Below are 16,964 nucleotides of genomic sequence, written 5' to 3' on the forward strand. Positions count from 1 at the left end.
AAGTGAGTCTTAAAATCATGGAGTTTAACAGAGACAAAAAGAAAGGAGGTATTGAGGCCAGCCAGAAGGCACAGGGCTCCTGGAACAAGGGAGATACTGCTTCTAAGTGGTAAAGATAGGGCTGAGTTTGGAAGGGTCCATAAGAGCAGTTGAAGAAAGTTCTTGAAGGTATGACTCAGAAGTTTGGATCTGACCCTAGTAGTATTAGTGGTCTTTTCTGCGATCTCTTCCACATACACAGGGTACCACATTTTTGTGATTAGAGCAGAGAGCTGTTCGACTGGATACCACACACTGAGTAGTTGTTCCTTAACCTGATTGGTTATTAGAATGATTTTGCATCACATGAGGCCTATTTCCACTTACGAGTTCTCAACATGACGAGCAAGGTTCACTTTGCTTTGTTCTTTTCTATGACTCCTTTCAAATATAAGTGCCATTCATTGTATCCATCTTATTTAGACTTGCTATTTTCTTAAAGCTTCCACAGAAAAGCCAATAATTGCCGGGACATTTTCATAAGTCTCTATTTGGTAAAATGTCTACACAAGTTTCCTAGAGCAGTACTTGGAATTAAGTACTTAAACACCTAAGAGCATATTGTGTTGACGTTGAGATGCTTACCAGATTGATAGGTCATCTATCACTGACTATCTCGTAAAAGAATATTTACCTGGTTATAGGGTGACCAAATATTTTATACATTTATTTGAAGCAATGTTATACTGGTTAGATTTTAACTTGCTGACTTTTCACAAGTGTTGACTTCATTGCTTTTCATTAGTTCCCACTACAGATCTTGAAGCTGGCACTCTCAGAACTAAAACTCCAGAAATCGTGGGTAATGAGAATGTGTGTCCTTCAAATAGTGCTTTTCTTGCTCATTGTCATGCCATTGTGGCCACAGGTTCTCCTGCATCTTACAACCATTTCAACACCCTCTGCTGTCATTCCATTGTAGTCTTTATCTTGAAATTATACTAAACTCTATTTCAAGTTACCTGTTAAACTTAAGAAAACTGTGAATATGCTAATATGAGGACATCAAACTGCCATAACTGTTTCATGTGATCATCTGCATGTGCTGAAAAGCACTGACTGCTTTAAGCTTCTTTTCAAACATGAATTTCCATCTGTCCCTTATTTACACTGCTTCTCCCTCCTCAATTGTACAAATGTCATGATCTTTAATTGTATAACTTTTTATTGTATTAGGATCTGTGTGATTATATTGATGGATCTATTGTTTCAAAACAAGATGCTTTTACTTAATTGTCAAAATTTTAAATGTGCCTAAGTCCTGAGACTTTAAATGAAAGGCTTTTCATGATAGGGTACAGTAACTCTTTCATGAGAAGGTTAACAGTATTTAACTTTTATTGAGTCAAGGATTACTTTGAAACTTTGAACACACTCTATAATGTATTGATCCTGATGCTTTCAGATAAATAAACTCATTGTACCCATGATTATTTCAATAATAGGCATTTATCTCAACTTGTACAGAAGTACAAGTAGAATGATAAATGCTTTTTTCAGTAGAGTTAGAAAAGTATATATTATCTAACTGTAAGAAGTTTGTCTAGCAGAATTGTGCATATTAGCAACAGTCAGATAATCAAACATCTGGGAGAACTTGTTGACCACCACTGTACACTTTAGCAGAGTACAATGCTGTATCTATCTTATGAGTTTAATGGGTACTTTTCCACAGTGTAGTCAAATCTGCAGAGGAAGTGTCTCTTTTCTGTTAGTCTTGAGGCTTAAAAATTGACTCTTGCAGTTAGCCTTGAAGTGAATTTTTTTTAAAAAATCTCTTTGGTTTCTTTTATTATTTTTGGCCAGTTCTTCCTACAGCCCTTGAACCTGTCACTCTTAGAACCAAGGATCCAGAAACAACATTAGGTAATCCAGCATTTGTGAACAGTTTTTTCCGGCTCATCATCAACCCATTCTATCCTAATCATAATCACTTTGTCACCATCTTTATAAGACGGTCTTGTCATCTTCTGCTGTCCTTCAACTTTAATTTTCTTCTTGAGAGTATTGAAAACTCTTAACGGAAGTTACCTGTTGTTTTTAAAAGCTATGCATGGAATAAGTCAGAATATCTGTCAACCATGTAATCTTGAACTTTTATCTAAACGGGGCTCAAATTGAAAGCTGAGTTTCAAAGTTGGCAATGTCTATATCTCCTCTAGACCAACCAAACCATAGCAATTCACATGGTATCATAGATTCTTTGGAAATTTTCTATTTCTTGGTGTGAACCTAAGACCCCACTACCTACAGCTTGGCCATGGTCCTTTTCTGCTTTTGAGGTTAGAGATTTATGAGATTCCTCACTCCTTGACTTAATTTTATGTGTGAGTTTTATCTCTTAAGAATCTTCAGTGATTAAAGAAATAGTTAACAAAATAGAAAATATTTCAATCTTGAAACACATATGCCTTGAATTTCAAGAAAATATAACCTATTTTAGAAAATCTAGAGCCTTGTTTCCAAAACCATCTTCACAGGAGTAATCCAAAGTTTCATCCTTCAGCTCCTAAAACAGCACAACGAACCCGTCGTCCACGTCCCAGACCTAAAACCACATCAAGTCCTGAAGCACCTCAGACCAAACGGGGTAAATATGCTATTCCATGATTTGAGGGGTGAACCCTAGCAGTCTGCCCCAGTGGGGTCCCAAAGAAATGTGTCTGATGGGAAGTGACAGCCTTCAAGGCATGAGAGGTATGGTTAGCAACTGCTTCTTGAGTGAAATTTTTGGTCTCTCTAAAGATGTGTCTAGAGCAAGACTGGCATAGTCACTGATAATTACTTATTGCTATATCTGCATTTAAAGACATAATCTAGTTATTATGGTCATGATTACATAAGCATAGGTATTATTTCAGTTTCCAAAAGTTGTCACAAGTTACTTTCATATATATCTTCATATACATTGCCTAAGCAGATTTTCCAAAGCAAGCTTTCATATTGGTTAGAGTCAGAATATCAAACATCTTAGAAGAACCTCATAGTGACCATACTAATATGCATAGCAGAATTTAAAAGTTTTGACTACTTTCTGCAATGACTTGTTCCTGACTCATTTGACCAAATTCTCAAAAATAAACTGGTTCCTGTCAATTCAAAAGTTAAAAAAAAAAGTCATTTGAAACGAATGCTTTGAAAGAAAAATTAAGATTTTTTAATGTGTATTTATACTTTTTCATGTTCCTGTTGTTGCTTTTGGTTAGTTCCTGCTACAAGCTTTGAACCTGTTATTCATAGTTCTGAGGCTCCAGAATCAACATTAGGTAATGATTTTTGTGACCTCATTACATACTTTTTTATTCATTGAAAACCTATTCTATCACTGTCATGGCCAGAATTGCTCCTGCTTTCTTAGACTGCTCTTGTTCTATTTCATACTTCATCTTATATGTAGTCAGGATTCTTTTTTTATTTTTATTTTTGAGAGAGAGAGAGAGACAGAGACAGAGTGTGAGTGGGGGAGGGGCAGAGAGAGAGGGAATCACAGAATCTGAAGCAGGCTCCAGGCTCTGAGCTGTCAGCACAGAGCCCGTCGTGGGGCTTGAACTCATGAACTGTGAGATCATGACCTGAGCAGAAGTTGGACACTTAACTGACTGAGCCACCCAGGCACCCCATTAGTAGTCAGGATCCTTAATTCAAGTGCTACCTATTGTTTTTAACAAATGTCCCTGGACCCAGGAAATCTATCTGCCATTAAACTTCCTTTAAAATTTCATTCTCTGAAGTGTCTGAATTCTAAATTACAACCCATCTATTTGGTAGTTAGATCTATAAAATGATGATAATTAAATACCATGAAATCTTTCTGAGCAACTTACTTTCTATAAGATTTTTGTGACATACGCATTATTCTCTTCCTATTTTCAGGGATTGTTTTTCCCTGTTATATTAAATTATCTAAAAAAAAAAAGTGCTTTCTGGAAGTGCAAACAATAGTAAATACAAGCTACAGTCTTTTCCCACCACAGAATATTTTGGTTATTCTTTATCTTCCACCACAGCTTAGCATTGATTCTTAATCTTCGCTAACTAGGAATCTCTGAGTAATTACATTAATATCTATTCCTCTAATTAACAAATCTTGTTATTTTGTTTCCAAAAACACTGTCAGTAGTGATAAGAAACAGATTAGTAAAATAAAATGTTTCAAAGTTAGGCAATAAACTCAAGAAAATGTAATATTTTAGAAAACACAGTCTGTGAACAGTGCTTTTGATGGTTTCTAGACGTATGAACACAATAGCAACTCGATTTTCTTCATTTAGTTTCAAAAACGTTGGGGGGAAAATAAATCCTCCTCCCAAACTTTAAACTTCTGAAAGTTTCACAGCAGGAATCAAGAAAGTCAGTGATTTCTAGTTTGAGTCCATCCAGCCCATTGCAGTTGGATCCCAGGGATGACGGTGATGTAGCTTGTTAACTTTCAGTTCCCACCTCTATACCTTCTAAGAGAGAGAAGGCACAAATTGTAGTTAGTATCTCTACAATTGCATGTTGACCAAAAGGATCATGGTTGGGGAGATTTATATGGTAGCCGAATTCATCATGTGCCCTGCAGAAGGGTTGTCTCCAACAAAAGATGCATCTTATTAAATTCTCTAACCACTCTATTTCATTTATCTTTTTTTGAAATTGGCAATACTTATTTGGCTTACTAAACAAAAATTTCCTTGCCCTCTGTGTTTCTAGAACTATATTAGCAGTTGGGTGGGGTGAGGTGAGGAACAGAGGTAGAGACCAAAGTAAGAACATGTTTCACTTGCTGAGAAGAGTACAATATAACTGAAGAAACACTGTTCTCAAGTTTGTTTGTTTGTTTGTTTTAAATAAGGCAATTTGCTTATACAAAAGCAGCTTGTTTAATTGGTAAGAATATAGAGAGAAAATACTTAAAGGAAACAAAGATCTATGTGGATTGATAGAGAATAGTTGGGCTTTGAAATAACTTCAGAATTTTGCATTAGTGGACAGGAGGGTGGAAGCTGCAAAAATCAAACAAAAAATCTCAATACCTATTGAGATTACCCAAGGGGGAGGTCAAACTAGAACACAGAACAAAACACGCCAAATGGTACTAAACATGTTGGTAATGATACTGTCAGAAAATCAGCTGTAGGAAGCTCTTAGAAAGCCCTTGTGGGAATTCATATTCAGATACCATAGTGAGAACCTAGTTTTTTCTCAAATAGGCTCTTGCATTTTGTAGGATGCTTAAGATCAGGGGTCAGCAAATTTTTTATGTAAGGATGTTAGATGGTAATAATTTAGACTTGTAGGCCATTCTCTGTTGAAACTACTTGATTCTGCTGTAGTATCTCAATTGAAGGCAACCAAAAGCAATATGTAGATGATATGGAAATATGCCATGGATCATCTTAACTTGAGGGTGTTGTTGTATTCCTATAAAATTTTATTTGGATTTTATACCATTTTCACATGTCATAAAATATTACTCTGAAATTTTTTCTGTCATTGAAAAAATACAAAAACTGTTCTTAGCTCACAGGTCAGGCCAAGGGCTGGATTGGCAGGGCCATAGTTTGACAATTGCTGCTTTAATAATGTATACTCTGCATGACTCTCCATAACTGTGTGATTTTTGAAGATCTATGTATTTCTATCCATTGCTACCTTTATCTAAAACCTGTAAAAATAAATTTTCCATAATTACTTTGACATTTTAGATGCTCTTCTTTCAGCTCCCACTGAACTGCAAACTCTTACTTTGAAACCAGTGACATCACCAAGCCTAGAAATGACACAGAGTCAACCTGGTAAATAGACTGTTTTATCTGTCTGGGTACACTGTGAGCCTCAGGGGACATTTTCCAAGTGTTAAATTTTCAAATATAAAAAAAAACAAGTAATACACATTTAATAACTCGATACATTGTACATGCTTTTCCCATGATTGCATACTGGTGTTAAGTTAGTTACATATTCATGGCAATTGTTATTCACCTGATAGACATATTTATCTTCATTTCATTGTGTATACTCTGTATCACATAGAGAATAGTCAAGTATGTGGATTAAGTAGTCAACAAAACCACTTAGAAGAATTGATTTTATCCCTTATTTTTCACTAACAGTTACAAACTTGTAGTTCTCTTTAGTAAGCTAAATGTGTGTTCTGTTCTGTGAAAAGAATGTTAGTTCAGTTATAACCATGAAGGAGGGAGAAAGTTCTCACTTAAGCACAGGTCACAAAACCACCCTACACAATATTGCCCTTCAAAAATGAAAACATTTTAAGTTAGGAATTCAGTAGCTACTCCCTGGCATATATTTTGAAACATCAGATCTTTTTTCCAGCATAGGATTATAATTCTTTTCATCTCCTTTGTGTATCTTCTAATTAATTAAATGACATTTTTGTGCCCATGATGGTACAAGGTACGGTTGTTAATAGTTACCTACAACACTTTCAAAATTAGGAATTCAATTCAGTTATTTGAGCTTCCTATCATGTTATTAATAATACTGTTATTATCATAACAGCAAACATTGAGCATGACATGCAAACAAAGTGCAGGACACTTTTCTAAATAGTATTTAGCTTGTGTGCATTCCCAATGCTGGCAACAACCCATTCTTGATCAATTGTATCATTTTGTGTTCTCTGCTAGTTTCTGAAGTCCTGGAATTCGTTACATTAAGCATTGAGTCATCAAAGGAAGCTATAGGTAAAAAACATTTTCCCATCAAGAAATTCAGGTATATGTGCTTTTCCATCTCATTGCAGAAGTCATCTTTGGATGCCCTCATGCTTTGTGACATTTCATAGCTCTTCACATCTTGTTTGTGCTCATCCAGTGAATCTTAAAAGTCAGATATTACATACAGCACGTTGTGCTAGTGTCTGCTGTATTGCTATGCACGTTTCACAATTTTCTTAGTTCCCTTTCACTCTGAATGCAAAATTTAACATTCTCATCATTCTTTAAATATGAATATGAACATCCTGTTTTTCATTTTTATATTGTTTTTAGGTTTCATCCCAATGCTTTTTAAGGACTCTTTGTCTTTTTATTAGTAGAATACTTAATCAAAATATGTAAGGAAGTGAAATTACCTGCTTTACTCCAAGTAGAAATTGCTGAAGACCCTGACAGTTACCGTGTGTGTGTGTGTGTGTGTGTGTGTGTGTGTGTGTACCCTTGCCCCCACTGAACACTGCCTTCATTATCTGCCTTCACCTCTGCCCTCTTAAATTGTAGTCATCTTCCTAATCTACCAAAACGTTATTTATTCTCATGAATATATTTACTTAACTAACCTCTGTTTACAAAGTCAACAGTGTTCTATTACAGTGTTTTATGAGCTGCCCACCACTAACCAGCCATTCCCTGTTTATTCCCTAGCACCAACTGTAACAGATTATCTATATCCCTCTGCCCAAGCACCACTCAGTCCAGAGGAGCCAAAGACTGCAGGTGGTAAAGGTTTTCATGCTCTCATTCATTTATTCACCAAATTTTTAATTAGCATCTGTTATGTCCATGGAACATGGAAGTTCAGGCTGTGGTATTTGTTCTGCAGTTGAATTCATTTGAAGAGCAATAGCTTCCCAAATTCTTGGATTCTTAACACCAAAATGACAACTGACTCTCTGAATACAGAAATTCTGGTTTTCTGTGGTATCAAAATATGGAACATTATGGCATTTGATAGCCAGCTACTGACAGTTAAAACATAAATATTAGTTGGAAAATTAGTATTACAGAATAGGATTTCCCCCTTGTTTCTCTCTTTTCTTCTCTAAATCCATCGTCCTATCTATAAAAAAAATACATACAAAATCTTAAGAGAATGAGATGTGTTGACATTCAAGAAAGATATACTTAACTATAGCTTAACACCTTAAAGTTTTCTAAAATTGTTCTCCTTTGTTTTGATACAGTTGTGGAATCTATTACAAATGTGTCTGAACCACCTGAGACCACGCTAGGTAATGACACATCTCAGCAGCTTTTCTTCTCATTACCACCATCACCTGAGAACCTCAGGTTCTCTCTCATCGTGAATTCATGTTGCAACATCATTCTTTGCCACCACAGTTAATTTTCTTTCTAGGTGCTTCTGTTCGTAACCATTGTCCAAAAAGTCTCTTCTTCTGTTCAGTTTTGTATCTAGATGTTGGTCTCTTTCTTTACTTAAGTCAGTGAAACTTTGAAATCTAAAGCATCTTTTTCCTAACACTGAACATTCTGCCAGCTTGTATTGTGTCGAATATTTCAGTTTTCTTTTTGTATGATGATCCATTTCATACTTTCTGCCCTAGCAATGTACTTTCCATTAACACTCATTTCATCACATTCGTTTACATGTCTGATTTTTTTTTTTTTTTTGCCACAATTCTAAGTGAAATTCAATGCTTCTTCATGGGGTCATGCTTTAACATTTCATATTACTTTGGTTTGCTCTTTAAGGTTACTATCTTTCTAATATTGTTCTAGTAGTGTTGAGGAGGTACTAGTTTGAAATGAGGACTTAAAAGTAAGGATATTGCTTACTTTGAAATTATTTGGTAATCTGGCATCTCAGCATTTTTTAAACTAAAAGCATATGAAGAAGTAGGAATGCTATTTTGCTACAGAGTTGCAATTTCTTTTTTTTTTTTAATTGTTACCATCCTTTCTGTCATCAGTACTTAAAGTTTGTGAAGCACTTTCATAACTCCAGGTACTTTCCTTCAATTATCATAGAGACATCTCCTCTGCCTTTCCAAACTATAATCCTACCCAGCCCTGATGAGCCTCCGACTGAACCGGGTAAATATTATTTTGTATTTCATGTAGAAGGTGAGTGTTTGCAGAATTTATAAGAATGGAAAGACAGTATGGGCACTGTAGACATCAGAACACCTAACTTAATCACTCTGCTCACAGTCTTTGATGGGGGATCTGACTTCCCTGATGCCCCATTTCTCATCCTAATAGACATTCACTTGGCAGCGTTATGAATATTCTTTAGGCTATGGCTGAAAAGCCCTTCTGAGCTACTCTGCAAATGTTTCAAACAAGAAATAGTATTGTTGCTGGGAAATAACATTTATATTCCATTTTTATATATAAATATGTATCTTAATTTTAAATACTTTATCATCTTAACTAGTTTTACAAGTCTTGCGGTAATGTACAGAATATTTTAAGGTATCTAATTTGTGTTGGAGATTAACAGATTTCACTGTGTGGTCCCCATAAAGGGGTACAACTGGCCAGTCACCTTATCATTATTCAGGTCCTTTACTTCTTTCTCCTCCCCTTTCTGCAGCAGTTGGACCTTTCACTCCGTGTAAATAAGAAAAACTGACATGAAACCAGCTACTTAGCAAGTCGTCAAGGTTTACTTGATGGTGGAATTTGAAATACAGGAAAACAGATCACCAATATGGATAACTAAATGTTTGGCCTCTTACAAGGAAAAATCCTCTCAATATCTATAGGCTTTCTTAGCGTGATAGTTTATCATAAATAAGCCCAAACTTGTGTTTTGATTGTTAATAAGCTATTTCATATGGCTCTATTTCCAAAAGAGATATGAATGTTAATTTTATGCATTGTCCTCTAAAATATCTCATTAAATTTTGCCTACCAAATTTACAGTTTAATTTTTACTGAAATATCACCTTAACCACATTAACTGACTCTGTGCCAGTCATCTCTAACTTCTCCAAAGTTTAAGTAGCTGTAATGATACGATTGGAATGTTTCATTGTGAATACTATTAGTAATATCTACCTCATACCATGGGAGAAGCAAATAGCCCATCAGGAACCTCAGCAAGCCAAGGAAGTTGGTAGTCAGAAAATCACAAGACTGAAAGAAATTCTAGAATCACAGAATTTCAGTATTGGAAGCGCTCTTAAAAGTCCTGTTACTTTTGAGAGAGAAGCTGAGGCTGTAGACTGAGTGATTAGCAAAGGGAGCTCTTAAGTCTTCAGGCTCCTAAACCAGCACAATCTCTTGCATATGTTTGTGTTCATTTCTCTCCAGGCAATCCCACTGAAGATTCCACTGAAACCACTGCATGCAGACTCGATAGAAACTTCTAGTATCTAATAACTCTTTATTTTCAGCCAGCTTTCCTTAGGTGCCTGAAACCCAGTGACCTTGGGAACCATTTTGTTTCTCCTAAGCTGTTTATACCAAACACGCTAGAGTCCATACAAATGTGTTTCCATAAACTGCAGCCTTGCATGTGATAATTACTTTCCTTCGGCAGGATATACTTCTCATTTTCTTGGTAAAGAAACAATTGATTTTTTACAGTGAATGTCCTAGAAGTACTGCAGGAATCGCCCAACAAAGGAATAACTTTCTCAGGAATGTATCCTTTGAATTTCTATTCAGTTTTTCTTCCCCAGCATGACCAGTGAAAATTGTATTTTGTTGACTAAGATTTTTTTCCATTAACACTTGGTATTAAAATACATTCATTTTCTAGGTATATTTGGAATGTAACATACCAACTTTGGTTTTAGAAGAAATTGTATTTATCTGCACTTAAAATTTTATAGCAGAATATTCTTGTAAAATAGTATGAACTTGTAATAAGGATGAATTCTTACTATGAAATTTATTTTTAACCTTTTAAAAGGTATTTCAAGTAGATATTTCATCTGCCGGCTGAATATCTTGGATATCATTTAATGTGCTTTCTTGTTTTGTTTTCCATTATAATAATATAAGAAATTTATCTCCCTTTGTTCTGTGGTTCTTTGAAAGCTTGATTTGCATTAGCTGCTGTGTATTTAAGACTTCATCTTTGAGATCCTAGAGGCTTAGATACTGTGATTCTTGAAGCGCTTAAGAGCTTCAAACCTATATTCTTTTTTTTAGCTCCCAAGCAGATACCACGTGCTTCTCCCAAACCAAAAACATCTCCACGTCCGAGAATCCCACAAACACAGCCAGGTAAAGACATGTTTTGTATTCTGGCCTGAAGAATTTGATATTATTGGATTTGTTCTATTGAGTTATAGTCAGTTGGTTTTTCACCCTTGTAAAACAAGTCTTCCTTTGAAACATAAGAAACATTTACATCTATTTTTGAACTTCATCAAAAAGTATGTGTTTGGAATAGCTTATTCCAGAAAGCTTCCCTGTTAATACATTATTTTAAGAGGGAGCTGGAGAAGAATGGAATTTCTTCAGAGTAGCCTGCCTATTCCCATTGCCTCTCCGAGCGTGGGAACACTTGCATGGTCCTGGAATGTGCCTCCCCCTGCCAATCACCTATTTATTTATTTATTTATTTATTTACTTATTTATTTTTATTTCCAGTAGATTTTATTTAATACTATGTCATGAAGATTTGTTTTTTTTTTATATATATATACTCTCCTATAACATAATGATTATATAATATCGCTTTGGCTGTTTTGCTGTAAAATTGTGATAAGGACCTGAACAAGAGTCATTATAAACTGTTTTTCATTCTGTTCAAGACACTCTTCTTTGAATATGATTAAATCTAACCCTAACTTCTCAACCAAGATTTTGTCCAATTTTTCCAACTGCCTTGGAGGATGTCTAGTTGGGGCTACCCTAAACTTGACATGCCTCAGAGCTCATTATCTTTTCCTCCTTTCAATTTCTCATTTTTGTCTGTGGTAGGTTCTCAGTATTTTAAATCTAATTTTTACTCCTCTTCCTCCCCTGCCCTCTGCAATCCATCTATTAATAAATATGATACCTTCAGTTCTTCGGAACATGTCTAGCATTGGTTCCTACTACAAGCATGTACTGGTGTGTTGTCTTTGATCTTCTTTTTTCTCTAATTTCAAATTATACCACCCCTCAGTGCTTAAGTGATTAACTCATTTCATCAGTTAGTCACTCAACAAATATTTCCTGCATTCTGTGGCCTGTGTGCCAGACATGGGATACGAGACAGAATTGTATCCATCCATGGTCAAGGACTTTACAGTCTAGGCTCATCATATAAATTTAAACATATCATTTATACATGGTCTACTTCCAAAAGTTATGAGGGGGCACCTACTCAATTTGCTAGAAAAGGAGCCTTCACTACCACTTATGGTCTGGGGAAAGGAAAATGTGAGCACCATCAAAATTATGCTTGATCGAGGTAGTAGTTCTTAATTCCTACCAGTGATCCTTTAATCATATGTCAGTATCCCTACCAAAAGAAAAAACTGTAGATTTGGGCATGGTCTTTAATACCCGATTCTAAGAGAAATTTTGCCTATCATTTTTTTTCTCTTAGGGGAAATTCCTTAAAACACAGTTCTATGTTTGACATCTAGCTAATGATTTTAAATCTGCTTTAATGTATTTTTAAGTGTGTTTTCTTTCATTACTAAAGCTTTGCTATGACAATAGTATGATACATAGTGTGTAAAGGTACCATGGCCAAAATTCCCTAGAATACAAAATTTAAAATAATAACAATTAATACACTGGAAGCATTAATACATAATAAATACTATGAAAAACAATGATTAGTAAATAAATAATTATTAATGAATAGAATAAGAACAAAAAAAGCAAAGCAAGTATATTAAATTGGTAGAAAATTAAAATCTGGCCTTAAAATCTTAACAGATAAAATGACATGAGAAGAAGCAGCTCTCAGCTTTTTATTTAAATGTAAAATATAGAACAAAAGTAGTAGAGAAAGGAGAAACAGAAGAAAGCATGAAAACTTGATGAATGTTGGAAAATAAAAGATGAAAAATAAGTACTTGAGTGTTAAGACATTGGGAATATAAATTCCTGGTTAGTAAAATTTTTAAAAGTAAAGGAGATATGAGGTAACAAAGAAGACATTTGTCATTTTATCTTTTTGAGCTACATACTCTGTACTTACAGAAATACATGTAGTAAATCTGGAGCTTACTCTAACTTCCCATCATTCTAAATTTCAAGATTGTTTAATTTTTATTTAGACCTTTAGCCAACCTTGTTCAACAAGATATGCAACTTCATAATGGATAGATTCATATGCTCGATGCATTCCACTCTCTAACCCTGAAATTTTGGAGTGGTTGTCAGCCCATAACAAGACAGCCTTTTGATTCTGTTCCCACTGAGGCAACACTCAGCACACCAGCATCTCCTGTGGAAAGTAACTGCAACCCAAGTACTTCTGGCTTGTCATTGCACTTAATGCAAGAGAACAATTTGGAAAATTGATTGTGAAGAAGTAAGTGTATTCTAATTATTCCCCTTCAAAGCGGGTAAAATTAGGAATTCCCCTACCCAAGAGAATGATCTTACTGAATAGATCCTAGCAATGTTTGTGTAGTATGTATACGTATGTATCACTAAATCTTTCAAAGATGAATAATCAAATGCTGGTACTTTCTCCCTTACCCTTGGCTAGATCTTGTAAATTTCAAAAGGCCATTTGGGAGAGAGAATGTTCTGTGCATATGTACAATACCAAATGCAAATTATTATTGCTAGACTGTAAAGGGATCCCTGACAGTAGAGTATACAACACCAAATACAACACAGTGTGATCACCCGCTACTTTTTTCAGATTGAAATGCTATAATTGGGCATGCCACCTCTCTTCCTATTTATACTTAGATGGCAAGATTTAAGGCAAAGTGGAATAAAAAGTTTGGAACAAATTATCAAAGGTATTTTGTCATTGAATAAAGGTTTTTTTTTAAGATTCCTGTGTTCATAGGTGATAGTCAACAACCCATTATTAATTTTATCCCAATAAATCTTACAACCGTCAAAACTATGGGTGCTTAGGGTTTATGTAGAGATGAACAACATGAGAATCGGAATATACTCAAACCTTTCACTGTCAAATTTGTAAAAATCTTCTAGAAGTGGAAAGAATTTTTATATAGTTCTCACATCATTTTGACATTTCATGTGTAATTCTCATAATCACCCTTAAGATAGGTTTATTATTTCCACCTAAAAAATGAGGAACAAGTTAAAATGTGACCTCAGCACCGGGATCTAGAGAGCCCAAGTGTTTGGATCTAGTGCTTCTGTCTGGACCTCAGAATTCAGTTCAAGTCTCATCTCTGGTACTTACTACCGTGTAACCTCGGGCAGAGAGTCACCAACACAAGCTACTAAAGTGAAGCTCATAATTCCTTCAATGATTATGGTGAGAATCAAAGGGCACAATCCTTATAAAGCCACTTTTGAAATTATAAAATGAGCTGTAAATAAATTAGATCTTTTTTTTTCTGGTCTCAGCACCTCATTACTCCAAAGGAACAGTTGTGGGAAGACCATTTTAGTTTGTGAACATGCTCATTTAAAGATTGATTTGGGGCCTGAGCATGGCAGAGGGTGTGGAATGCAAGCCTACTCACTGTATTATCTTCTTCTCTTTCTGCTGTTGTCTGAGTTGACTTCAAGCTTGTCTTATCCATGCTTCATTGGCTTCTACTCTGATTTCACTGAATTAATCTTCACAGAAAGACATGAGGGTGGATTCGATGAGTCAAACTTCGAGGAGTGCTCTTGCATTAATTTAATTGCTGTCTCTTCTGAAATCAAGATTTTAAAAACAGAACTTTCTCCACCCTACCCTTATGCTGAGTCATATTTTGTGGTTTCTCAGATAACATTTTTCTACAAGTATCTGGAATTCTAACTGATAAATATTTAGAGCCTAAGGTTTATTTTTCCATATAACTCCCATTTCAATACTTCTTTTTTTAATCAGTGGTCAGGAATACACTCTATCATATCTTACATGTTAAGCATGACTGGGAGATGCCGAACCAAAATGACTCATGATCTGAGTTCTCTCTTTCAGCTCGTAAGGTGCCTCAGCGTGTTACTTCAAAGCCAAAAACATCACCAAGTCCAGAAGTGTCCGATACTCCACCTGGTAAATGATTTATTTCATGTTTAACTCAAAGGCATTCTGTCATGCTCTGCTGCAATGACACCTGAGATCTGATAGATGCGAGGTCAATACCTCACTTATGTTCAAATGCCATGTTGAATCATCCATGGTATGAGCATCTCAGAGGCTTCGTAAGTTATCTAGTTGCTCAAATAGTAAGCTATTGATACAGTCAAATGGCAGAGAATTATGCCAAGGGTAAATCTTCCTTCTAGAACTAAAGTTCTCATACAATAAAAATAAACCTACCAATGCTAACTGTACTATGTTGACATGGTCCACCAAAATAAGATCAAGAATTCGAGACTTTTACCACGTAAAACGATAAAGTGTTTTGCAAACAGAGGAAATGATGTTTACCCACTGTCCTCGGTTCAGTAATTTTACACTAACCAGCATTGGGGTTTTTTGTTTTGTTTTGTGTCTTCCATTAAATTCTACTTTACCCGTTCATGGAATAATAGCTTAGGTTGAGAAATAAGAAATTTCACATACACAAAAGATTTCTGTAGGTACAAATCCATTACTTGCCCATCATCTGAGAAGGCCTTTTGTCCATTTACAGAGGGAATAATTTCATATTTGTGGGAGTAGTTGGTGTGGGACCTGCAAGGACCCAAACATTCCCTGAGTCTTGCTGCCAATGCTCTAGGTCCTCAAGTGACCTTAGGAAGCCACAGTAAGCCGAACAGTTCTCTGATAAACCAAACCAAGCTAATTTTAAACTAAATGTTCTGGGGAATGCTATAATTCTTTCTTTCTTTTTAATGGTCCAATTATTATAAATTTCTAGATGCTCCTAGAAGCCTATGGAACATTTCCAGAACCATGCTGTAGCATGAAATGATGGCATTTTGGAAGGAAGCCTGAATTCACTTGCTATAAATGTCTTCCAGATTTGTAAGCAGGGTTATTGCTGCTGTGGGAGTCTGGTTGTTGCAGGTGGCGATAGGCCAGAAAAAGGCTCCTTTGCCCTGAAGTCTAGAATTTAAACTTGTACCACTAAATGCAATAACCAATACTATAAACACCAACAAGAAAAAAGCTGATCTTTCCACTTGGAAAAATTCAATTTCTTATTTTAAGTTATGGCAAAAAAATGTAACAGTAATTGACTCATTAATGATAACAGTAGGTTTAAGTGATTTTGTTTGCTTTTCCTTTATGTTAGAGAAAGTAATATTGTTGGTCCTGATGTGACTTAATCTCATTAAACCAATATATCTAGTCCTTATTTTTTTTTCTTCTTAAATACCAAATATTTGCCTCAATTCTACCAATGCCTTATTTTTCACAGAAACTCTGTGAGTTTGAGCACTGGAACAACAGAACAAACTGCCCTCCGGAGTCTCCACTGGGCTTATTCTGTTGACTCTCCAGTTCCACATGCTCGGTTAGAATTCTGTATCTAAATCTAGTGTTGGTCCCACCACTGTATTCAGCAGGGGCTCCACTGTTGTTCCAGGGGTGCAAGACCTACAGGAATACTCTTCAGTTTTCTCACAAGTGTTCAAACAGACGAGGTTCTGCTGTGCTCAGTTTCTGGGTCATATCTGGGCTCAAGTTTACATCCTAATGAACCCAGAACCTTGTTTACCAGCCCCTCTGGATTGTATCTCAGAAAGCAGAGGGGAATTTACACTATACTTAATATGTACTGGTATTGTAGAGAAATAGATTGTCTGCAAAAGTCTAAAAGTGTAAAATGTACTGCTGAAATCAAGACAGAGTTAATGGGTTTTTAAAATATTTATTTTTGAGAGAGAGAGAGAGAGAGAGAGGCAGAGAGAGGGAGACACAGAATCTGAAGCAGGCTCCAGGCTATGAGCTGTCAGCACAGAGCCCGACACAGGGCTCGAACTCACGAACCGTGAGATCATGACCTGAGCTAAAGTCGGACGCTTAACCGACTGAGCCACCCAGGTGCCCCCAAGACAGAGTTATGCTTCATCATAAGGTTTATCTCAAAATTTATTCTGAGAGACATCAGAAGCAACAAACTGGAGTTTTTAGACCTGTATCAAATAGGTCAGTATAGGATATGCCATGTAGCTCTTCCA

At 35.7% G+C, this 16,964-nt stretch overlaps 1 protein-coding gene across 1 annotated transcript in view; it reads left to right on the forward strand.

The window, feature by feature from the left end:
* ABI3BP (ABI family member 3 binding protein) overlaps nucleotides 1-16,964 on the forward strand; it is a 263,744-nt gene that overhangs the window by 172,764 nt on the left and 74,016 nt on the right. Inside the window, exons 42-52 of the mRNA XM_047100450.1 lie at nucleotides 785-841; nucleotides 1,846-1,905; nucleotides 2,546-2,629; nucleotides 3,246-3,305; nucleotides 5,745-5,819; nucleotides 6,675-6,731; nucleotides 7,410-7,481; nucleotides 7,949-7,996; nucleotides 8,754-8,819; nucleotides 10,890-10,964; nucleotides 14,812-14,886. Of these exons, the coding sequence (XP_046956406.1) occupies nucleotides 785-841; nucleotides 1,846-1,905; nucleotides 2,546-2,629; nucleotides 3,246-3,305; nucleotides 5,745-5,819; nucleotides 6,675-6,731; nucleotides 7,410-7,481; nucleotides 7,949-7,996; nucleotides 8,754-8,819; nucleotides 10,890-10,964; nucleotides 14,812-14,886 (729 nt within the window). The remainder of the gene's footprint in view (nucleotides 1-784; nucleotides 842-1,845; nucleotides 1,906-2,545; nucleotides 2,630-3,245; nucleotides 3,306-5,744; nucleotides 5,820-6,674; nucleotides 6,732-7,409; nucleotides 7,482-7,948; nucleotides 7,997-8,753; nucleotides 8,820-10,889; nucleotides 10,965-14,811; nucleotides 14,887-16,964) is intronic.

The sequence above is a fragment of the Lynx rufus genome, unplaced genomic scaffold, assembly GCF_022079265.1.
Source record: "Lynx rufus isolate CCGP_SWC_20201006 ecotype Redwood Valley unplaced genomic scaffold, mLynRuf1.p SCAF_5, whole genome shotgun sequence".
NCBI lineage: Eukaryota > Metazoa > Chordata > Mammalia > Carnivora > Felidae > Lynx > Lynx rufus.